The 23,659-nt window shown below is 51.0% G+C and overlaps 1 protein-coding gene and 1 long non-coding RNA gene across 5 annotated transcripts; both read left to right on the top strand.

Moving 5' to 3' along the window:
* Positions 1-1,406: 1,406 nt before the first annotated feature.
* On the top strand, positions 1,407-16,606 carry ERRFI1 (ERBB receptor feedback inhibitor 1). Of its 4 annotated transcripts, none has more exons than XM_046007430.1 (4): positions 1,407-1,548; positions 12,667-12,860; positions 12,970-13,046; positions 13,904-16,606. In XM_046007430.1, exons 2-4 carry the CDS (start codon positions 12,739-12,741, stop codon positions 15,061-15,063), a joined length of 1,359 nt encoding a protein of 452 aa, XP_045863386.1. In that variant the 5' UTR covers positions 1,407-1,548; positions 12,667-12,738; the 3' UTR covers positions 15,064-16,606. The 4 variants fall into 4 exon arrangements, with proteins under 4 accessions (XP_045863386.1, XP_045863378.1, XP_045863368.1 ...); XM_046007422.1 differs by lacking the exon at positions 1,407-1,548 and adding an exon at positions 2,385-2,539; XM_046007412.1 differs by lacking the exons at positions 1,407-1,548; positions 12,667-12,860; positions 12,970-13,046 and adding an exon at positions 13,084-13,815 and having other exon boundaries at positions 13,854-16,606.
* A 2,549-nt stretch (positions 16,607-19,155) lies between these two features.
* LOC123952736 lies at positions 19,156-20,462 on the top strand. The gene is made up of 2 exons (XR_006820702.1): positions 19,156-19,532; positions 20,191-20,462. It is a non-coding gene; the product is annotated as an uncharacterized LOC123952736 (long non-coding RNA).
* The last annotated feature ends 3,197 nt before the right edge of the window (positions 20,463-23,659 follow it).

Below are 23,659 nucleotides of genomic sequence, written 5' to 3' on the forward strand. Positions count from 1 at the left end.
ATTTCCCGCTGCTTAGCATTTTCCTGGTAAACTCTTCCCAAAGTATTCTACAATATCATTGACATGACCACGTTATTACAAAATATCACTAACAGACTATTAGATAAAAGATTTTGGGGTGTAAGTCTATGCACGCAATTCAGCCACAGGTGAGCAAGTTATATCACATGAACATAATTCTAAGCAAAATTCAGTAAGCAATCAACCGTTTTTCCCCCAAAATGAATAAACCAAGATGTTGATTCTGCACGTTTAAAATAGATCAGAAGGAAAAAAGGGATTAATCATATATTACTCATGTTTTTATGATTTTTGATGATTTACCAAAACAGCACACCAGACAGTTCACAACCATATGAGTATCCTGTTGATCTTTTCTCTAAAGAAGGGGTGTGTTTGGTGGTTGCTCTGGTAATTATCACTGGCAATGAATAGGGGAATGTAAAAGCATGCCAATAAGGCCAAAGCACAAATTACAACTATATTGTAGTGGCTTGAAATAGCGTTTCGAGGGTTCCTTTTGGATGAAACTTGAGCTCATCTGGGTCCCCATTCAGTAAATACTGCACTGTGAGGTCTGAAAAGATGTTCTCTGGCAAATTCTCAGGCTGTTCCTTTTGATACACTGATAACAGCATATGGGTAAGTCTTCAGCATAAATGAAAGCAAAATGGGGTGAAACAATCCGGGCAGATTTTCTGTGAATCAAAAAACTGAATTTGGTTAAGAAAACCAACAAGGAGTTGTGACTAATTTCCATCATCCTAAAATAATAATAAACGGAGGGCACTGAGAACATCATAGATGGAATAATTGAATTGTTGATAAGTAGCACAGGCATGAAAATGACCCATGAGCCCCTGTAGGCCAGAAGGAGCCCATCAGAAAGACCAGAAAGAGTAGAGCTCTCTGCTAAACATCTGTTTATCTTGCAACTGAAAGAGGGCAAAGGAATCCTTCAGATGTGTGTGTGTGTGTGTGTGTGTGTGTGTGTGTGAGAGAGAGAGAGAGAGAGAGAGAGAGGGAGAGAGAGAGAGGGAGAGAAGGCATCGAATTCAAAATTGGGCCTTTGAATTAAATTTAAAAGAATGTAAGTAAACAATGGGGGAGAAAAGGCAATCATTTCACGGAGTGTGTAAGTTAATAGTTAACCTGAAAATGAGGTCACAATCTCATTCCATATGTTAAACTACCCCAATTAGGTAGTGCTGAATGTGTAACTCTCAGGCACAACTGCCGAAACCGAGAAGGGGCTCTGTAAGACGGACGAGGTCAGCCGGAGGTCCGTGGCCTCTACTTAATAGAGAGTACCATTCAGGGGACTGTTCTAGTTAAAACTGGAGGGTTTCTGTCTGTTTGCTTTTTTTCTTACTTTAGTTACTCTTGGTTTGTTATCATTTGTATTATTTATTTTACGGTTAAACTGTAAGCCCAAGTTGCATCACCGTCACGGGGAGAAGCCTCCTCCCGTAGGCTTTCCGGTGTTTCGTCCTTGGGCATCACTGGCCGCCCGGATGCCCAGAGATGCTGAGAGCGGCGTGGGGTCTAGTAAGTCAACACCGGACTGGAGACTGGAGAGGCCGGGTAGGGTTGGGGGTGCTTTTCATGGAAGCCCATAGGCTGCCCCGGGCAGGTCAACTGCCACCAGAGACTGGCCTCGGTTTTCGGGCATGTGGTCCGAGGAGAAGGGGCTGGGCAGACCCGCGTTCAGCGGTCCCAGCAAAGGCCCTCAGCAGGGTGGCCTCACTGCCCCTCAAGGTCTCACCCTGCCCTATGCTGTCCCACGCTGGGCAACTCTGTCCCCCGACGTCGCTTGTTCCCACCCTGTCCGTCACTGCTCCGCTCTGTCCATGCTGCCCCCCCCCCCCCCCACGCCTGGGCCCGCAGGCCTCCCTGTGCGCGCGCGGGCCTGCTGCCCGCAGAGGCTCCACCGGCCTTGGCCCGGGCGTCCTCCGCCACCCCGGCGGCGGCGACGGCCCGTGGACCCGGTTACACCCGCCGAACCCCGCCGGGGCCGGGAAACGACGGGAAACCCCGGGCGACGCTCGGCGCCCCCCTTTATCCGGGCGGAACGCGGGCCGAGGCCGAGCTGCCCGCACACATTCAGCGTCAAGATTCTGGGGCCTCGGCAGCGGCTGCTCGGCTCGCGCAGAGCTGAGGCGCGGAGGCCGCCGCGGCCCCGAAACTGCCCCCTCGGAGACAAAGGCGCCATCCCCGCGGGGCCGCGCGACGCCGGTGGACCCCACGCCATCGCCTGGGCCGCGGCATCGCCCCTTTAAGCGGCGCGCGGCCGGGATTGGCTGAGCGGGGGAGGTGGGGCGCTGGATGTCGACGTCACGGCCCCGCCACTGCCATATATTGCGGCGTCGGCTGCCGCGCCGACGGCGGCCGAGTGCGAGCGGGCTGTGCGAGCGGGGTGCGGCGGCCAGCGAGTGGCGAGGCGCCTGCGCGGTGTCCGGGCCCCTGAGCCCGCGGCGCTGAGCCAGCCGGGACGGACATGCGCGGGAGGGCGCCGTGGGGCAGCCGCGGCTCCGCGGGGGTAAGGGGCCTGCGGGCCGGGGGTGGGGTGGGGAGGGCGGTGCCGCCCCGCGCCCCCGCCCCTGCCGGGCCCCTGAGGCGGGCTGCGGGCGGCTCCCGACGCTGGGCGGGTCCCCGGGGTGCGGAGAGGGTCGCCGCGACGCGGAGTCTCCAGAGACTGACGGACGGACGGGGGCGGGGGGGGCCAGGGGTAGGGGCCGGTCCGGGGGTGCTGCGCGGGGGCCTGGGCTTCGAGGGCGATCGGCCGGGGTCCTGCGCCGGTGAGGCTGGAGGCGGCCTCGGCGTCCTCCCTTCCACAATGGGGTTGCACTGCCCCGGCGCGCACCGTGTGCCGGGCAGCCCCGTCCCGAAGGCTGTGCTGAGGGGGTGGCCGGCCCGCGGCCCCTCTGCTCAGTCTCTCGGCGACGATGGTCGTCCCCGGTCCGGGCCCTTGAGTAGTTCCGATCCCCCCCTCCTCCTGTCTCAGAAACGCGATCCTTTGGTCGGAGCGTCCTAATTACTGTTTCCGAAGGAATGGGAGTGCAGAATTCTGTGTTCGGAACGTGACTGCTTATTGGGTGTTTTTCGTGTGTCTGTGCGTGTGTATTTATATGTATATCATAGCCTCGTACAAATTAGATGACTTCTTAACCATGATTGGTGCTGTATCGGTGCTTCCTAAGTCTTTATTAGGATTTCGTCATTGCTTGAAAGGAACCAGTCTCTTACCTGATTAAAAAAAAAATGTGAATAGATTGTTAGTCATAAACTTAAGTGCAGTCAGAATAGACTGTAGCTTTAAAAGAGATGTGTTGGTGACTTTAGGTACACCTGCAACACAGGTAGGGCCGGACTGGTTTCTAAGCAACTGTCAGAGGTGAAGAAAGGTGAGGTTAAAATGCGTTTTTGGTTTGTTTTTTTTTTACCCCCCGAAGAACAGTATTCTGCACGTTTTTCAGCTTTTATAAATCTGTAAGAATGAGAAGTGTTACGCGTTTGTTGAGGATACTGAAACATTCGCCAGACCAAGTCTTGCTTTTTTTTTTTAATTCCTCCCCACCACCCATTTCTGTAATATGGTTTTCAACAAAGTTTTACTTAAACAGAGCAGAGACAGGAGGCCACCTACCCATTTCAGAAACTGACCAAATTTTGCTTAGCAAAATAAAAGCGGGCTCTTGTTAATTGTGCTGTGATTGGTTACCAGTAGGTACTGCTGTCTTTCCCAGATATTAGCAGATTTGAGAGAAGTGCATACAGCTTTTAGCCTGAACTTCAGACACTGTTTGTCAGCTCCTTCCCTCCACACAGAGGCTTCTTTTCAGCTGCCTGTCTCAGTGATAGTAGGGGATAGAGGTCCTGGGCTAAGGATTTTAACCTGACACGTATTAGATGGTGAACTCCTTCAGGGCAGGAACCCTTCTGTACAGCTTCTATCTTGCGCAGCCTTGCACATAGTCAGTGGTTGATAAATAATTGCATGGAAGCATATTTTACGTCTTAAAGCTCAGCAGGATTGGACCAGTCGCTGATAAGGGTGGGAAGCAAATCTTTCTTTATGGCTGTTATGAAATGTCTGAGTTACTCATATTTTCGACAGATGCATAAAACTACTGTTTCGATGAATCGTGTCTCCTCCTTTCAGTTCACAATAGGCGCTGGTCACTCTTGCTCTGAGATTTAATTATACTGTAGACTTGAGTTTTTGTGTGAAAATGACTCTTAACTGCTGCTCCTCAGAAGGTGAACCAGATAATACTCCCTTTCAGCTAATACTAATGGTAGCTTTTAAAAGCAAGTTGCCTAAATTACAGGTACAATCTAACATGCTTGAAACTGACCTGAATGTCTGCATACCATCAGGTTGCTTTAGAAAGGTGCGCAGAGGAGGGAAAGGTGGTGCCAAGGGTAATTCCAGGAATTTGAATGTCATCAGCTCCCTCTGCCAGAGAAACAGCTCTGCTTTTAACCTCAATAAATTTGAATTGGTACCTCATCATCGGGATTCCTTTTGCATCTTTTGGTGCTGGTGTTTGGCCATGCTTCCTAAAAGCTAACGAATAACCTCCTGGGTACTGGGTAAACAAGATCAGCTGTGGCATTCGGGCATAATTTGCACAGCATAAATGCGTGCTCTGTAAAGGTAGATAAAACCGGTGAGTTTCAGGGTTCTGAATGTTAGTTAGCATAATAGAGAAATTTGCTTTAAGACAGGGAAAAGTTAGTGTGGGAATCAGACTTCAGAAGGGGAAAAGGATTCTGCAATTTGGAATCATTGTTGATAGTTTAATCCAGTTCCTCATACTATAAAATGGGGCAGGTGAATCCTCCAAGCCTCAGTGAATATATTTGTAAAATATGGGGCTCTGGCTACGTGAGTTTTACTCCTTTTCCGCTCCACAGTGCCATGATTCAACATTTCAGGGGAAGCAGTAGGAGGGTAAGGATGAGAAGACATTGAAGTTCTCCTTGAAGACCCACAGAATATGAAACCTGGCCAGGTACAGATTATTTAAAATAATCTGTATTTTATATCTTCTTCGTGGGATGTTCTTCTTACTCTTCTCATGGCTGCCTCTTTCTCATCATTAAACTTCAGTTTAAAAAGTCACCTAGGGAGGCCTGCCCTAACTGCCCTTGTCAATCCGGCCTCCCCACCCTGGCCTCCTGGGGAAGTCCTCACAGTCTGAGACTGCTTGTTGTCAGAGACAGGCTTTCTCAGGCAGCAGCCATGTCTCCTTCACTACCATAGCATCTACTCCAGAATAAGCACCATTTGTGGAAATAACTCATCCTTGCCCTCTAAGAATTTGTGAGTGAAACCCTACGCGTGGAGCTCCCGTTCCCATCTTAACGAGTAACTTGAGGGTCTTGAGCATTTCGCTTAGCCATCCCTGCATCAGTTTCCCCACTGATAAAGGAGAACATTAGAAAGAGAAGTGAGGGGCACCTGGGTGGCTCAGTGGGTTAAAGCCTCTGCCTTTCGCTCAGGTCATGATCCCGGGGTTGTGGGATCGAGCCCCGCATCGGGCTGTCTGCTCGGCGGGGAGCCTGCTTCCTCCTCTCTCTCTCTCTGCCTGCCTCTCTCCCTACTTGTGATCTCTGTCTGTCAAATAAATAAAATAAAATCTTTAAAAAAAAAAAGAAAGAGAAGTGAGGTTGGGGTGCCTGGGTGCCTCAGTCAGGAAAGCGTCTGACTCCTGATTTGGGGTCAGGGTCATGAGGTCGAGTCTCGAGTCTCCCCCTCCTCCCATCGGGCTCCTCACTCAGCGGGGAGTCTGCTTGAGATTCTGTCTCTCCTCTGCCCCACCTCTTACTCATGCTCTCTCTCTCAAATAAATAAAATCTTTAAATAAAAAAGAAAGAAAGAAAAGGAAAAGGAAGAACTGAGGTTTCTGCCTAGAATGAAGAGACCGTGGAGAGGGAAGGAGTGAAAGTGTAGCGGGGGAGTTGCTGGATTAGAGGGCGGAAGAGCCTCGCTGGCCTCACGGGCCTCGCTGACAGGAAGGTGTTTGGCCTCACTTCCTCGTCTGCAGGCGCAGAGTGTAATCCCTGCCTCCTCTGACAGGGATGTTGTGGGGATCAGGTGAGATGATGTGTCGGAAAGTACTTTGTAATTTATAGAGTGCAAAGACAAGATACTCCATCGTTCGATTCCAGACTAAAATGGAGCCTGGTTGTAATGGCATTATCAGGATCCATGCTGCGAGAGGGTGTTAAAAGGAGGCCCCTTGGGTATCTGTAGGGACACCTGGGTAAAGGCAGACCTGCGTGATGCCAGGTATCGTGTTGTAACGGGGTGTGTAGTGCTGGGGCATCAGTGTGTCCTCAAAGATTGAGGGCTTGGAAAGAATTGCTCCAAGTAGTCACAGAGTGTAAAATTGATACCTTGACCACCCTTCCAGAGGATACACAGGCCAAATCTGCAATTTACAACTTTCATAGGAGGATTTGATGGAGCTGAAATAAAATAGGAACTTTCATAGTCTAAGGGTTACCCAAGAAAAACTATTACCAAGGAGCAAATCCCCAGAAAAGTCTGTCTGAGCCACCCTGAACACAGGCCTTGTAGTGGGTCAGATCTTATTCCCAGTTAAGAGCCTGAGGGGCTCGGGGAGGCCGGGTGCTGTGCACAGCAAGAGCCTGGCTTAAGTCCCTGGGCCCCACCGCTGACCTGGAGCAGTTACTTAACTTGATGTGCCTGCAGTTCCTCAGCTGTAAATGAGGGTCATAATAGTAACCTGCCCCACAGGGTTGTTGAGAGCATTAAATAAGTTATACATCACTTAGAACAATGCCTGCGAGATAAGTTCCCAAGAATTAGTTTATTTTTTGTACTGGTTTTATGTTCCTTAAGTAACAACCTGGTGTTACCCCATTGGGTGACTCCAGTGCTCATTAAGTACCTTTCAAGTTTCAAAGACTCCCTTCCCGTCATTGGATTATTGTGCTCCTTGTTAAGATTAGAATAGAACCCACGTATTTTTTTCCATTTGGAAATCTATTATGTGTATGTCTAAAAGGAATAATATTTTGCAATCCCGTGTGTGTGTTGCTCCTGACCGTAGCATCTGTAGGAAGGGCACAAAGGACAAGAGCCTGCGTCCCTGCCGTGGTGTCCTTCTGCCTCTGCGCGAAGGCGCGGAGGACACCAAGTGAATCAAAAGGCTATTGATGACGATGGCCGTGGAACGAATAGGTTTTTTGTTAGTTTGCAGTTTCTTAAAATACTCAGCTAGAAAATACTCCGAATTATTCCACAAATTATGTCACTCAGCTTTGCTTCTGACAGTCGGAAGATAAATTATTTTTCTTGTTGCCCCAGTTTTTACCACCTACAAGTGGAGTGTTCCGTGCTGGCCCACTGAAGGGCGGATGGATGCTGCTGGGGACGAGATGTCCATCCTCACCCCGCAGAGCGGCATTGCCCTGGGTCCTGAAACCCTCTTGTTTACCTTGAATTCATGCAGGAGCATTTCAGTGACCTGTTTTTCGGTAACTTAACGTGAAAGATGTGAAGTCCTCTGTGCTCTTCATGTGAAGGCCATGCATGTGGGGGATGTAGTGTAATGTAGCAGGGGATCGCGAAGGAAATTTCTGCCTGCCTCCCCCCTTCTTTTCCCCAAATCGTGGTCTGTTAGGGTGAAATCCAAGAAAAACCCTGAATTTGGGCCTTGGATCGTGAAGAGTCCTTTAATCAGTAAGTCTTCTCATGTTATTAGTCAAAGTGAAAATTCTGTAAAACAGCCACACTAGATGTTCAGTGTGTCCAACAGCTGAGCTGCTAAAGCTTTAGACATGAATCACAGTAAAAATGATGGGATTTTGGTTTTGTTTTAATATTCTCAAAGGTGATTATTTTAGGCATTTTCAGACTGAAGAGAAACATGCAGGTGGTGGTTTCTGTGGGGAGGATCTAAAATCATGGAATTAAAAAAAGTTTGTGTTTTTTTTTTAAATAAAAAATAAAATCATGGAATTTGTCACGTTCCAAAATCGGTTTTTGGTTTTTTGTTTTTGTTTTTTAACAAATCTTGGCTCTGAATAGGATTATCTTCTATCTCTCTTGGTAAGGAAATAGTCGTGTAGGTGGTTGTTAAATAAGGTTGAAAAGACCATTTATCACCTTGAATAAACAGAAATCAGGTTCTAAAACCAGATTGAAAGAAGGAAATTACATCACACTTTTAAATAAGGAAGCACTGGGCAGAACTGGGTGAGTTGTATGACAAAAATGTGCCCCTCCTCCTCTTGGGGATTGCTTTTGAGATTTATTAATGAGATCTGCTGGAAGGTAAGCACATCTAGGTTACAGTCTTAAGGTAGCCTGGTTTAAAAAGAAAAAAAGTTTCAAAGTGACTTTCCTCAATGTAAAGGCATGTGATTTCACCTTAATAAAGCATCTGTGGTATGCTTTTTGGTGTAGCCTTTTTGGGTTTTGTTTAAGGAAAGTGACCTTAACTTTAGCAACAAGAACAGTAGGTGCAGAAGGAATAGTGTGGAAGAGAAGGTGAAATTCATTATTTTCAGAAAGCTCCCCCCCCCCCCCCCCCGTGCTTAGGTGAATGTATAGTAATAGAAACCAACTGAAAAAGTGACATTGTTAATCACTTAAGTTTAGAGTTTTCACCCAGTCTGTAAACTGTCCACTTAAGATTTTGGAAGTCAGTGTAGCAAGAATCCCTTGCCTGCTTCTTAACCTAATTTTGTCACATTATCATCGGGCGGTGTCAGCCCACGTTAGGTTTATCCCTTAGTTCTTTACTGATTTATAGGAAACATGAGTCTGTCATGTCATTATTTTTTTAGAAGTGAGATGACTTCTTTCTCAGTATCCATTTAGTAAATATTTATCAGAAATGAGTGATGCCAGGATCTACACAGGAGGTGGGGAAAGTCCCCAAAGATTTGGAGGATGGGCAAGAAGACACAAAATAACCCAAGAACATGGGGACCCTGTGCCGGCTTTTCCGCAGGGAACCAGGTAGTGGACGAGGTGGTGTGACAGATGGCCTGCAAGGAAAAGGTGCGTTCTAACAGGGATGAGGGACAAGAGAAGCAGGAGCTTGAAAAAGGTGGGTCACGGCCTGCCTTGTTAGAGAGGCCTTACGGCCAGCCTGCAGAGCCTTACTTTAGAAGCCTTTGAAGATTGGAAGATCTGAATGTGCTCTCCAGTTCAGGAATACGGATCTGGTTCTGGTGTGTGGGGCGGTTCAGGTATTCTCAGACCCAGGAAGGAAGAGAGGTTTGAGAGCAGGGCAGAAGCAGACAGTGGAACTGGGCGATCAAATGTGCATCTGTCCTGTCTCAGGCTATGAAAAATGGTGCCTGTGGGAGAAGCAGCATCCTTGCAGACCCTGAACTGCTTTGGGAAGGGGGCGGGGAGTGTGAAGTAAGTGACAGGAGTCTGGTTTGTAGCCTTGCAGATGCCAGAGGGCCGTCCAAGTGGAAAGATAATCACCAGACAATAGGAAATGCAAAGTGGAAGCTTGAGTCAGGGCTGGAGTCAAGACTCAGGAGATGGAGGAATTGTCTGTCCTCTTAGAAGTAGATCCAAACTCCAGGAGCGGGGTGGGGGAGGGGCAGTTGCAGGGAGAACAAATCAGAGAGAGGATGGCTGCAAGAAACAGATGGTTTCAGGGGGTACTACTTTTTGTCTTGAAGTTAAAAAAAAAAAGTGAGGTTAGTAGGATACAGTTCACATCTGGGATTGGTATTTACCTGCAGTTCTGACACACTGAAAAGGCTAACGATTAGCTGATGACTTTTAGGGAAGTTCTTTTGCCCAAGGTCATTCCGATCCTGTTGGACACCGCGCTGCCTGGGTTCACATCCGCTCTCATAGTTTGCATTTCATAACAGAATGCTGTCCTGTGCTGAGAGATGCTGATTTCCCCACATAGGGCTGTTCTTGCAGTTGCTCGCCTCCTGAGCTGTCAGGGAGAGCTGGCTTTACGGTTGACACAGAAACAAAATTTGAAACACTTGAGCATTAGTGAAATGTCACTGGACCTGTGGGTTTCTTTTTAACTTGAGCTTGGCCAGGCTGATCCCCCCACCCCAAACCCAGGAGGTTATGTATTGCAGACTTGGGGAGCTTTGAGAGAGGCGTAGAAGAGTTGCAGGTGGCTGGCATTCCCAGGAACATGCCAGAAACATTGGCTTCCAAGCCTACAGCAGGTCACCCTTCCTGAGCCTATAGTTGGAAGTTATTTTCCAAATGAGAACATGCAGTTATGTTTCCCTCCTGGCTTCTCCCAAGCAAGCAAGTAGGAAGTTCGGACAGTTTCATAACACGTCCCATTCACAATTCCCCATTGAAATGTAGAGGCAGGTCACCTTCTATGAATACACAAAGACACTATTGTGGTCAGAAGTGAGCTGGCTTAGTGAACACAATTCTTTTTATACTAGAAAAATTTTTTTCTTAAGAAAGCTAACAAGTAGGTGATGGAAACAATGAATAAAAAATAACTTTCTAGAACGTATACATAATTTGGAGGGGCTGCCGAAATGTGAGTTTAGAATTCCGAGGCCATTCCAGCAGAGGCGATAGTTACACAATCATTCTGTTGAAAGCTAAGATTTAGATGGCATTAGGAGGCTGACACGCAGTAATTACGAGGAGCACTTGCTGGCCTGCAGACAGGTGGGGGTTGGGCCTCCAGAAACCCCCGCAGCATTTTCCTGTAATCTGGATGAGCGATCTCCAAACGTGTGCATTCAAACTACTTAAATACCATATTCTTCTTCCTATCTTGGCCTTTCATTTTTACATCACCACAGATATTTTCCCTGTGGTCTTGCCTGAGCTTGTAGGGTGCTGGGGGGCGGGGAAGCATCACATGCCACCAGGCCAGGCGCCCAGGGGGAGCACCGAGCAGTGTGTTCTAAAAAATGTTGTTGTTGTTAATTTCCTATAGCTTTCCTTAATCCGGGTAAAATAAATGTGCATTTCATTTCAAGCCTCTGAAGACCAAAAATAAAAAATAAGGTCTCCCGATAACTTAGGTCTCTTAAATGGTGGGGTTCCCCCCCCACCCCCCGTTCTTCCTAACAGTATGTCTTTGAGAGACTCATCACAGGAAAAGAAAGCTTGACTATCTGCAATAATATTTGAAAGCTACTTAAGTCTCTGCCTCATGTATCAGAGCGGCTGGCTTTGGGAGAGTAAAAAGCTGAGGACCAGTAATGGCCCCATCTTCACTTTGTTTCCGAAGCATTTACCGTCTCTCCGTTTCTTTTTGCATGAACAACAGTAGGCACTTGCAGAGTGTTTTTTTGGTCTGTAGCTCTAAACAGACAGACAGACAGACAACAAAACCCTATTCATTCCCTGTACAGGAACCCACGTATCCCTGCACGTTCAGTTGACCCTGACCGTGGTAATAAGGAGATGGTAGGGTCGGGTCGTTCCTGCAGCGAGCACTCAGTCATTTGCGGATGTTCCACGCAGTGATGAGTGATGATTGCGACCTAGCCTCTTTCCCGGACTCCCAGTCTAGTGGGTGACAGATCTGTCCCTGAAACAGATGACCTGTGCACCCCCTCCTCCGTCCCCCAGAACGCCCCCAGTCCTCAGCATACCACCCGGCTCTGGGCAGCCGCGCGCAGGCTCGGAGAGAGCACAAGAGCGTTAGGAAGCGTCTGTGCTCCTCCCAGAAGGGGTCAGTGTTACACAGAGTTGACAGATCATATCCTAGTGTCTCAAAGGAAAAAAAGCCTCAACTTAACTCTAAGGAAGCATGAAGATGTCAAGAAGGCAGAGGCAGATGCTAGAAGGTGTGGGGGGAACTACTGGTTGACCCAGACACGGCTCACCTGATGAGGGACATTGAGGGACATTGAGGGACACTGCTCACGTTGAGGAGCTGCTAGATTAAGAAAAGGCACTTACTTAGCCTCTGTCATCCTTGCCTTGCAGGAGGCAAGGCATAAAGCAGAAGGCACTTGGTACAGGAGAATGTGAAGAATGTGCCTTTAAGTTTGTCTTTCAAAGGGAGGAGGAAGCTGTCCCAGGCCTCTGCTGCAGCCCATAACCTTGCAGAACTTGATTTTTACAGGATAATGGAAATTAGGATCCTCCTATCTAGCAATTTCTTTATTCTCGAAGAGGTGGTAACTGGAGAATTTGTCCTCCCGGGGTCAACCCTGAACTACAGAATCCAAACAAATGCTAGGTCGTGGGGAGGTCCGCTGCCACCATAGGATTTCTTGTTCAGTTGAAGCCTTGGGTTTCAGTGAATGTCGGTTCTGCGGGACTGAATACAGTGATTTCTGAAATGACCCTGTTGGCTTGGGGGACTGGGAGCTCCTCGTGCTTCAGCAAGTGAGCAGGATTTATCATGGAGCTGTTGGGCTGCGGTGGGAGATGGGCTTTTGCTCGCCGTTGATTACTCCTCACTTTGCCGAAAGTATGCAGAGCTTTGATTAGTATCCCCGTCCCCCCCACCTACCCCCCCACGCCCCCCCCCCCCCGCCGCCATTGCTCAAAGTGTCCACGTTTAAGTAGTGCCATGACCATGAGAAGTAAGGATGAGTCTATGCAGGTTTCTGTCCCAAATGCCCCCGGATTCTCTGATACTAGCTCTCTGTGGGTGTTTCTGAATTGTCTGTTCACCTGTCTCTTCTCTGTCCGCCCCTGCGCAGGGAATGCAGGCTACTGGTTGACCCCAGATCCCTCGGCCTCACGAGCGTGGAGACCTCCCAGAGTAAGACACCATGTCCACGGCAGGAGTTGCTGCTCAGGACATTAGAGTCCCATTAAAAACTGGATTTCTGCACGATGGCCAAGCCATGAGGACCGTGAGGACCTGCTGGGGCGGCCGCAGTGAGTTTGAAAAGTAAGCGCAGGACAGAACGGCCTGAGAAGTCTAAGCCCCGGTGTTCGGGCGAGCTGGAGACTAGGACGGCTCCTTGTTAATGACCAGGATGTTTTTCCTTTCCTTTCAGTCACTTTTTGAACATTGACCCGATCACGATGGCCTACAGCCTCAACTCCACGGCCCAGGAGCACCTGGCGTCTCTCGGTACGTGTCCCGGAAACGCGGCGGGGGGGGGGGGGGGGGGGGGGACACGTCCTTGAGGAGGGGGACGGGGGGGGGCGATGGGCAGCTGGTCCTGCAGCTCCCGGCCGGTGGCTCTGAAGAGAGCCGCTCCGCTCCGCAGCCCCCTGCCTGCCTCCTGAGTCGGCGGGGCCCGACGAGACCCGTTTGTGGAAGCGGGACTTTCCACCGTCGCTGACGTGGCCCCAGCTCCGGTCCACGCGCAGCTTGCAGAGAGCTGGGAGATCTGTCCTCTCCCTCGCGAGTGTCGGACGCGCACCCGAGGGCGAGCAATAGTGTCCGTGGGGACAAGAGACAGAAAAGCGTGTGACGTGCCACCCGGCACTTGTGACGCGGACACTGTGCTCCTTAGATTGCTGTCAGGGGCCCCGAGCACGGGGCGTGCAGGTCCGCGCGCCCCTGACGTCATGCTGGGCTGCCGGTGCGGCGCCGGTGTCGCCTGGCGCGGTCGTCCGGAAAGGACACGCTACTCGTGGTCCGCGAGGCTCGCACGCGTCACCAAACCTGCCGCGGGGTGCGGAGTGTGTGGCTGTGCCCCGCGCGCACGTCCGGGGCAGATGGACCAGATGACGTGCCCTTTGAAGCAGGTCCCGGGCGGCCGCCGTCTTCTGGGGCCTCGTCGGCGGGTGGCTGTCCCCGGAGTGTTCTCGGCCGGCCCCGTCGCGCATGCGCTGCCTCAGCAGAGAGCTGCTGGCGCAGGGGGGGTGGGGGGGCTTGGCCTGGAGCCGGGGGGGGGGGGGGGGGGGGGGGGGGTTGGGGGTTGGGGGGGGGACAGCAGGGCGCGCGTGCAGGCCCCTTCCTGACCATCTCGTTGGCTGCAGGGCACGCGACGACGCCTGCCGCGAGGGACGGCCCGGCTCGGAAGCCCAGCCCGGCCCCTCTCGTCATCCCCCCGGGCGAAGACGGCGCGCCGCGAGGAGAGGAGCGCGTGGTGTGCGGTTTGCGGCGGCTCTCGGTGAACGGGCTGTGCGCGTCGCCTCCGCTCACCCCCGGGAGGAGCCCCCCGTCCCCCTTCCCCTGCGCGGCCCTCTGCGACCGGGGCTCGCGGCCGCTCCCGCCGCTGCCCATCTCGGAGGACCTCTCCCTGGACGAGGCGGACTGCGAGGTGGAATTCCTCACCAGCTCGGACACGGACCTGCTCCTGCGAGACTGCGCGCTCTCCGGCTTCAGATACGACGTCCCCGGCCGGCGCAGCTTCCGCGGGTGTGGACAGATCAATTACGCGTACTTCGACACCCCGGCCGTCTCCGCGGCCGACCTCAGCCAGGCGCCCGAGCCGCACGGCGCGGTGCAGGGTTCAAATCCTCCCCCGCCCCAGAGCCACCGGAGACTGCGACGGTCGCATTCGGGACCGGCCGGGTCCTTCAACAAGCCCGCCATACGGGTGTCCAGCTACATACACAGAGCTTCTCCCAACTCGGACGAAGACAAACCCGAGGTGCCCCCCAGGGTCCCCATACCTCCCCGGCCCGTGAAGCCGGATTACAGAAGGTGGTCAGCAGAGGTTACTTCCAGCACGTACAGTGACGAAGACCGGCCTCCCAAAGTACCGCCGAGAGAACCCCTATCCCGCAGTAACTCGCGCACACCCAGCCCCAAGAGCCTCCCCTCTTACCTCAATGGGGTCATGCCTCCCACGCAGAGCTTCGCCCCCGACCCCAAGTACGTCAGCAGCAAGGCTCTGCAGAGACAGAACAGCGAAGGATCTGCCAATAAGGTTCCCTGCATTCTGCCCATTATCGAAAATGGGAAGAAGGTCAGCTCGACGCATTATTACCTACTACCTGAGAGACCCCCATACCTGGACAAATATGAAAAGTTTTTTCGGGAAGCAGAAGAAACAGACACAGGCCCCCAGCCCCAGCCCCTGTCTGCTGACTGCGGTGTCGTCCCAGCCGCAGACAAGCCGGACCCAAAAACAAAACTGGACCTCGGTGGCCACATGAAGCGCAAACACTTGTCCTATGTGGTTTCTCCTTAGGCTCTGCGGTCGTCGTTCTGCAGGGGCTCCCTGGGAGCGGATGGTTCGCAAGCCACTCTCCCTTTCCGTGGAGGTTCACAGGGGAGTGTTCCAGATCGCAGAGCAGAATAGCTGAACCCTCCGTCTTAGAGAGTCAGAGCAGCCGCGAGGCGCCCTCAGGCTGGGAAGCCCTGATTTTGTTGGCGTTGCAGGAAAGTCTGTTCCGGCCTGAAATGTAAAGCTGTGCCAGCGGGAGGGAAGGCTGGGGAACCTTCGACGTGTGTATACATTAGAGACCTATAGAAGCCTGTGTGGCAACCGCGGGCTGTAGTCGCGGGATAACCAGTTAGTTGCTACCTTAGAGTAACATGTATTCGGAATGTTAAAACAAGCTGGAGGACGACCCCTGACTGAAAATTGAGCAAATGGAAGAAAACACAGTATTGTTTAGATCAGAATCATTAAGAAAACAAACAAAAAACAGTAAACAACCAAAAAAACAAAAACCATTTTTGCTTAGTCAGTTTGAAAGGATCTGGCCCTCAGGCCCACGAAGTTCTGTCTCCTTTATTTCTTCGAACAGTCTGTGCCACTGAGGGCGGGGCCCTCATCTGTCCCATGGCCCTACCTGCCCAGTTTAAAAATCGTCCCGAGGCCTGGGTCCCTCCAGTTTGCCTTCTGCTCCGTTGAGGGGAGGTTGGCAGTGTGCTTGGCAGCCATGTTCTCACCTGTGCACGCATGTCTCACACCTTGACAAATGAGAAGGTACCAGAATCCATAAATCATTTTTCCTGACAGTTCCTGCTCCGCTCTGCCCACTAGCGTGGCCCATTGTAGCACGGGCCTCACAGCTGCGGGAGGAGGGCAGGTTCAGGCCCCGTGGAGAAGCAGACCGTTCCCCCGTGGTCAGGATGTCAGTTTTAAGTAATCGTGAAACAGCTGTGTGACTGAGAGTCACTGGGAGCATGTGTTGTGGTTTTGTGTTGGTGTTTTGTTGGTTTTTTTTTTTTTTTAAGACTGTATTAATACACAAATACAGCACAAGCTGGCCTTGTGTTGCTGGTTCCTCTTCAGTATTTCCCGGGGATTGTTTGCTTTTTGAGTGAAACACTTGTGACCAAGAGCACAGTATGTCTTAATGGCACAGGTCACATCAGCATCTTCCTGCTTCTGGGACCATCCCGGTTGGCTGCTTCATCCGGACTCAGTGAGACCCGTCACGTGCGCTGGGGCTTCCACGCGCTTCGACGTGTGGATCTTCTAGAGACAAGCACAAAAGAGAAGGTGCTCACTAACAGAGGTACATTACTACAATGTTCTCTTAACAGTCCAACAAGCTGTTTACAGTTTAAACTGCTGAATGATACGATTTGAGCTATTTAAAGCTTATATTTTAGTATGAACTAAATGAAGGTTAAGACATGCTTTAGAAAAAATGCACTGATTTCTGCATTATGTGTACAGTGTTGGACAAAGGATTTTATTCATTTCTGTTGCATTATTTTGAATATTGTCTTTTCATTTTAATAAAGTTATAATACTATTTATGACACCGTTAACAATGTTTCTTGCCTAAAGTCTTACAAAGTTGACGTCTCAAGTACGCTGATGCATTGCCATCTCTAAGCACAAGGGAAGCTTTTTCATGGCTTCCTGAGTGCTTGAAATTTACCATCGTTCCCTAAAATAAAAATAATTTGAGCGACTGACACTGAATCTTAGAGACACGCACGGTGCAAGTGGGCTGTTTGTTTTCACCTTTACCAGTTCAGAGAGGGGGCTTGGGCTGGTGCTGGGCCTGCCGGGAGGGGCCTACCCATCACGGGGCACATACGGAAGAAGTCACCTCAAGAGACTTGATGTGACTCACAATGAGTTTCAGGATTAGGTCCGGATCGTCGTGGGCCCTTTGGGAAGCTCTGCTTCCTGTCTGACATGAGGCCACCAGAGAAACCCCAGCCTGCCCAGGCCTCTCAGAGAGGACAGCCCTGCTTCTCCCGGCTTCTCGGCGCAGGAGGAAGCTAGGCCATTGGGTGTGTGAGGGCAACTCTCCAGCCCCATCGGGCCCTGTGCTCAGCTCTCCCCTCTCCTGGGCCCTGTAGCCAAAACCCAGTCACTCTCACCCCTCCGTGGCTCCTGGGCAATGGCGAAGCTCTCCGTGACCCTGACTGTGGCCCTGCACGTGCTGGTTATCCTCCAAGGTACCAGGGCTCCGAGGTCAGTGAGCCAGACTGGGAGTCCATCTCTACCTCTGCCTAATTATGTGTCGGGAAGGTTCTTAACGTCTCTGTCCTTGGGTAAAATTAGCATCCTGATACCCGTGATAGGGAATTATCTGTGTCGACCGCATATGAACCCTTGGCAGCTGGTAGGTGCATGGCCTTCGTGGTCATTGGTTACTGTGCCCTGACAGGTGTTATTTCTGACACTTTACAGACCAGGAAATGGGCTGGGGGAGTTGGTTTGACAGACATTGGCTGGGAAATCCCAACCCCATTCTGGGTCCTGGGAGGCGGGCATATCCTCTGCCCTCTAGAATTTTTTTTCTTTCTTTTTTTTTTTTTAAGATTTTGAGAGAGAGGGGTGCCTGGGTGGCTCAGATCATGATCCCAGGGTCCTGGGATTGAGCCCCACATCAGGCTCCCTACTTGATGGGAAGCCTGCTTTTCCCTCTCCCACTCTTGCTATATCTCTCTGTCATAAATAAAATCTTTAAAAAAAAAAAGATTTTGAGAAAGAGTGCATGCATGAGAGGGGGGAGGGGCAGAGGGAGAGGGAGAAGCAGACTCCCCGCTGAGCAGGGAGCTGGATGCGGGCTTGATCCCAGGACCATGCAGGGATCATGACCTGAGCGGAAGGAAGGCTGATGCTCACCGACTGAGCCCCCAGGCACCACTGCCTTCTAGAATTTAAAGCAGTCCCTAATTATGGTTTGCAGTGAGCACCACCAAGGAGTGAACAGTGTGGTTGGTAACAAAGGGGCTGTACTCTAATGTGATAAGATGGAAGGGTCGGACTCTAAGCCGAAGGAGGTGGAGGGAACAGGGAGGAAAAGCCAAGGAAACACGTTACCTGTGAGCCCCTGAGGCTGGAAGAAAAGGCTGGCATCTTCCATAAGCCAGAAGTTGTGGCCGCAGGAGGATGGACACTGGGCAAGGTAGTGACCACTTAAAGATCTAGGTAAGGGAGTGACGGGATCTGACTTGTCTTAAAAAGATGACAGTGGGTGGCGCCTGGGTGGCTCAGTGGGTTAAATAAAGCTTCTGCCTTCGGCTCAGGTCATGATCCCAGGGTCCTGGTATGGAGCCCGGCGTCAGGCTCTTTGCTCAGCGGGGAGCCTGCTTCCCCCCTCTCTGTCTCTGCCTGCCTCCCTGCCTACTTGTGATCTCTGTCTGTCCAATAAAATCTTAAAAAAAAAAAAAAAGATGACGGTGGCTATTGTATGGGGAACAGCTTGGAGAGAAGCCAGGGGGAATGTGGGGCTGTCAGGACCGGGAGGTGTCGGGACCTGGAGAGACAAGGGGCCGGGGGAGATGTCAGGCTTGGAGATGGAGAAAACCGGCTTTGAGAGATCCTTCGAGGTAGAAACAGCAGCTTGGAGACCTTGGGTGGGGTGAGCTCAGCGCGTGTGGCTCCAGCACCCCCGCCCCCCAATCCAACCCTTACCCCCTCCGTGAGCTCCATCAGCCCCCAGGGGTGCCAGGACGACCCAGGAGAGGTGAATGGAGCACTCCCACTGATCTTTGCTGACATCTCCTATTTTTTGCCTCTTTTCTTCCCCCTTCCATTGTCTTTCCTTGTGGTCAAGACCATCTTTTTTTTTTTTTTTTTTTTTAAGATTTTATTTATTTGGCAGACAGAGAGCACAAGTAGGCAGAGAGGCAGGCAGAGAGAGAGGAGGAAGCAGGCTCCCTGCTGAGCAGAGAGCCCAATGCTGGGCTCCATCCCAGGACCCTGGGATCATGACCTGAGCCAAAGGCAGAGGCTTTAACCCACTGAGCCACCCAGGCGTCCCCTTTCTTTTTTTAAGATTTATTTTATTTTAGAGAGAGAGCGTGGGCATGGAGAGGGGAGGGGCAGTGGGAGAGGAAGAGAGAGAACCTCAAGCAGACTCCCTGCTGAGCGCAGAGCCTAAGGTGGGGCTCACTCTCACAACCCCGAGATCATGACCTGAGCCGAAATCGAGAGTCGGCCACTCAGCGGACTAAGCCACCCAAGCGCCCCAAGCATCCACATTTGCTTCCCTCTGAACCTTCGCATTTTTCCTTGATTTTGCAAGAATGCTTTTCCCTACTTTCCGTGGCTGACCAAATGTGTGCGCAACTGAAACTCAGAGCAGAAGCTCAGTCCTCCCGCCGCGCCCTGAGCCAGCGGAGCTCCGACAGTTCTCCCGGCCCCCAGCTGGCCCCGGCCTGCGCTCTGAGCTGCTGCCACAGCCCAGCAGGAGCAATCAGCTGGCAGCGGCCGCTGGACACGCTGTGATCGGGCAGGTACTATCTAGCAACAAAGTACGACCCTAGAGTCAGGAAATGGGGGCTGCGGTCAACCTCCCACCTCTGATGCAAAAGATTCCCTCAGCTTCCCCGAGCCCCCCTGTCCCCTCAACGTGAGACCAGGCCCCAGCAGGCCCAATACCACACAAACCGCAAGGATTTATTATTAGGGACTGTCTCATGGCAGAGAGCAGATGCTAAGGTCGAGAGGACTCGCTTGTCGGTCAACTCGAAACACGGGTATTAGATGGGAAGTCTCCCCAGGCGGCCATAATCGATCATGAGTTCCTAACTTTTTTTTAAATGCCACGTGCTTGGTTTACATGTTGCTCATTTCTCCCTAGGTCTCTAGGGATATCTTAACTATGTAATGAAAAGAACGTTCCTTCAGAGGGTGTCTCTTCACGGCTAGGGGCCCTGTTCCCAAAAAAGAGGCCAACAGATTCTTGCAGAGCATTTCGGAGTTGGAGGAGAGAGAACTGCATCCCTCTGTCCATTGGCTCAAGTATCAAAATATGAGTTCAATTAGTCTCTCCTGCCGTTCCTAATTTCATCACCTGATTTGTAGTTTTGAGGTACATGGAGATTTTCTCTTGAAAATAAGCTCCTTGCAGGGCTATTTCATACCTGGTTTCTTTGCTTTCATATTTTATAGGAATTACAGACTCCCGAGAAGTTTCAAACTTGCACAGAAAGATGTCCTGGACCCATTACCCAGATTCCCCCAAAGATAACATCTCTCAAAATTACAGTCCATCATCAAAACCAGGAAATGGACAATTGTCCCAATACACAGACGCGCTATTTTGTTCGGAAAGAGCTCCTGTCGACACAGACTTGCGTCCCACTTCTTAAAATTAATTCAGAAATTAATCCTGGCATTCTGTCAGGCGTTTTATGAAAAGCTAATAAAGCTTTAAAAATACATTGCCATGTAAATATTTATACATTATGCTAATGGTAATTGAGGAGATAAAGCTGATGGGTGTTGACTTTGATCGGCCAAGATTTTCTGCAAGGCGAATTTGCATGAGCTCTAGTGAAGCTAACCCTTCAAACCTGGAGGGTTCAGGAATGGTTTCTCAGAGCCTTGAGGTGCCACAATTTCAAATGTGCAACAAAGCAAGAGGCGAACTGAATTTCTAAGCCGGTACGAATGCTTTGAGCTGACCTTGTCTTCAGAAAAGTCTGGGGCAAGTGACAGCACAGAGACAAGTTTTCTTTGCAGACTAGACCATTGAACAAAGGTTTGGGTCCTTCTCCCCTCCACATGCGAATTATACACCTTTCAAGAGACATTTTTGGGTCTTATTTAGGGGAAAGCAGAAAGGGGAGAGGGGAGGAGAACAGGGAAGAAGCTAGTGCCTGAACTTGGTGAGGCTTGTCTTTTATTCCTTGTGACCGAGCGGAATAACATGATGTAGGCACGTCTGAGGCAATTGGAGGGTGTGAATTTTCGTGCTTGCTTTTCCCTTGAATGTATCGAACTTCAAGAACCTTCTGCCTAAGCCGCCGAGAATCTGTCAGGGGAGCGTGTTTAAACAAGCTCACCCCCGCTTTCATGTTACCTGCCCAGAACTCAGAGTGGCCAACGTACTTGCTGTGTCTGACTCTCTGTACGTGAGGAAACCCTTCACATCAGAGCGGCCCTGGGAACCGTCCCTCAATGTCCCCGGCTGCCAGGCCGCAGAGGGGGTTCGAGACCGGGGAGCGAGCTGAGGATGTTCGGAAAGGACTCTTCTGGGTCCTGGTTTCAGCTTCTAGAGAGAGAGCTGCTCTCGGGCTGTTGGGCTGACGCGTGCCTCCCCAGTGCGCCCAGCCCTCACCCGGTGATTCCCGAAAACTGCCAGGAGCCCTCCGCAGGTCAACCTGCAGCAAGTTCACTAACACAACATCCGTGACCATGCATAAATCTACTTCCCCAACACACACACACACACACACACACACAGTAAAAAGGAGCCGGGAGGACGCCGTTTGTTGTAACCAGGGACCAGTCTTTGGGGGTGCATCGGTGTCCCTCAACTTGACTTTGTGCCCTTACGGAGAAAGGCCGCCACTTCAGTCCTTGGAAGTAACTTTGGATCCATGTCAAATAAACGTCTTAATCACATGCTTCGTGCATATTTCTTCATTTTACAGTCATGAGGGTTGAGCCCGGTGCCTCCCCCCGGGACTGCATGACTTTTGTACCCTCCCCTCTTGTGTAAGGCGGGATGAGTCTGTCTTTCTGGCCTGAGCCCCGGGCAGCCTCAGGCACCACAGCTCACAGGAAGCTGAGTGCTGTGTGCGCGCCATCGCCAGCCGCCCTCGTGCGCCCGCGTGAACTCGCGTCCTCGTCTACACTGCTTCTGTTCGGTGATCGATCAAAGCTCTCGGCTGAGCAGAAGCTCGGACAGTCCCCATGGCTCGGGGAGGCCCGGGGGCCGGCTTACCAGCTCCGAGCTGTAGAGGGAACTCACGCACCCACAGCAGCCCAGACGCATGATAAGACTTGTCTGCGCATCATCTCGGCCCGGGAGCCTCTAATTACACGTCTGGGGCTTGCAGGAGCCCAGGTGGCCGGGCTCACATGATCCCAGAACTGTGAAGATAGCGCGGGCTGGGTTCTCACTGCCTGCGCTGCCGGGCGGGGGAGGCACCTCGGAGCCCCGCGCGTCATTTCAATACAAATTATAATAACCGCATTCCAAAGACAACAAGAGTTCACTTAACCGGGCAGTCCTTCTTCCCAAAGCATCGCCACGGTTTTATCTTCTCATCGACCTTCTCAGCTGTTTCCCTCTTCACCCTTCCTCCTGCCCCTTGACTTGGGACAGCTACTTAGCACCCCAGCAGAATCCGTGTCCGAGAGAGCCCAGCATCGGGCGGGCCCCAGGCCGCGCGGTCTGCTCCGTGCAGCGTAGCTCGGGCCTACGGGCTGTCTCTCGTGTTGCAGCATTCGGGCTGATCTCACTGGGCAGCCGTCCTTAACAGTATGCACAGCCCCAGTCATCAGACACTTGTCATGTGCCGGGTGCCGCGCTGGGCACATCGAGTGTGCGGAGTTTGGGATCCCACTGGGATCAGCGTTAGTACCCAGAGCCCCGGCTCGAAAGGACACACACCTGTCCAGATCCAAGTGAGAAAGTCACCGTCATTGGGGCCCAGCAGTGGCTCGCGGAGGAAAGCCATGCTGTGGGAGTGTGGAACACAACAGTTGCTGATCCTGCGTTAATCAGCTGTGTAGGAGGATCTGGAGGACCGCAGCCAGCAATCTGTTTTTGTTTTTTTGTTTTTGAAGACACATTTTTTTTTTCTCCCAAGCTCCAAGTGGATGTTGAATCCGTCCAATTGTTCCTTTTGCAAGAATCCCCTCATTTTAACAGCAGTAAATAGATCATCATTTGTCATCTCGTCATTGGTAGGAATCTCCTAAAGAAATTGATTCACCAAACTGTCATGCTTATTTAAAATGTTTTTCTCCAAAACTTTCTCTGTGAGTCTGTAGACAACTTCTATCCATGTCGTGGGTTTTTTTTCTCTCTCTTCAATCATAGTCCGAGGGATTCTATGTATGCGTTAATTACAAAAAGTTTTCTGGATACAGAACAAGAATAAGCAAAAAGAGGTGTTACCACCCACCGGCACGCATTATAATTCTGTCCTTGCTTAATCCCCACCCAAATGCCCATTTCCATCTATACAAAAACTCATATTATTCTTTCTGAATCATACCTACGTGCCACACCCCGAGCTGCATATAAAACTTGGCCATATTATTTATACACCAGTGTGTACTCACACAGCTGTGGCTCACTTGGAAGGCCACTTATATTTTTCTGGGATTAGTTATCATCTCACTTCTCCATTACTGGTTCCAGGTGGGAAATTCCCAGAAAGGTTTTCTTCTAAAATGTGGTAGCCTAATCTTAAGGATGTATTCTCCACTCCTTTTCCGGTTTACAAATCCTGATGTTGGCAGGTCCCTTTTTTTTAAGTTTAAACCTCAACCGAGACAAACTGCAGGGATTATGCAGACCAGTCTCCTATTTTATAGCTCACAACCAGGAATGCTGCGTAACAGAGTTTCGGAGAGTCCACCGATAGCCAAACACATAGGGGCCTCCTGCTGCCCTGCTTAG

This window comes from Meles meles, chromosome 1 (assembly GCF_922984935.1).
Source record: "Meles meles chromosome 1, mMelMel3.1 paternal haplotype, whole genome shotgun sequence".
NCBI lineage: Eukaryota > Metazoa > Chordata > Mammalia > Carnivora > Mustelidae > Meles > Meles meles.

Excerpts from the sequence above, each read along its gene's own strand:
- ERRFI1 (XM_046007412.1), top strand. The coding sequence starts at position 13,490 with ATGCTGGGCTGCCGGTGCGGCGCCGGTGTCGCCTGGCGCGGTCGTCCG. Across the intron at positions 13,816-13,853 it reads CTTGGCCTGGAGCCGGGGGG|ACAGCAGGGCGCGCGTGCAG; the intron begins GGGGGGGGGGGG and ends GTTGGGGGGGGG.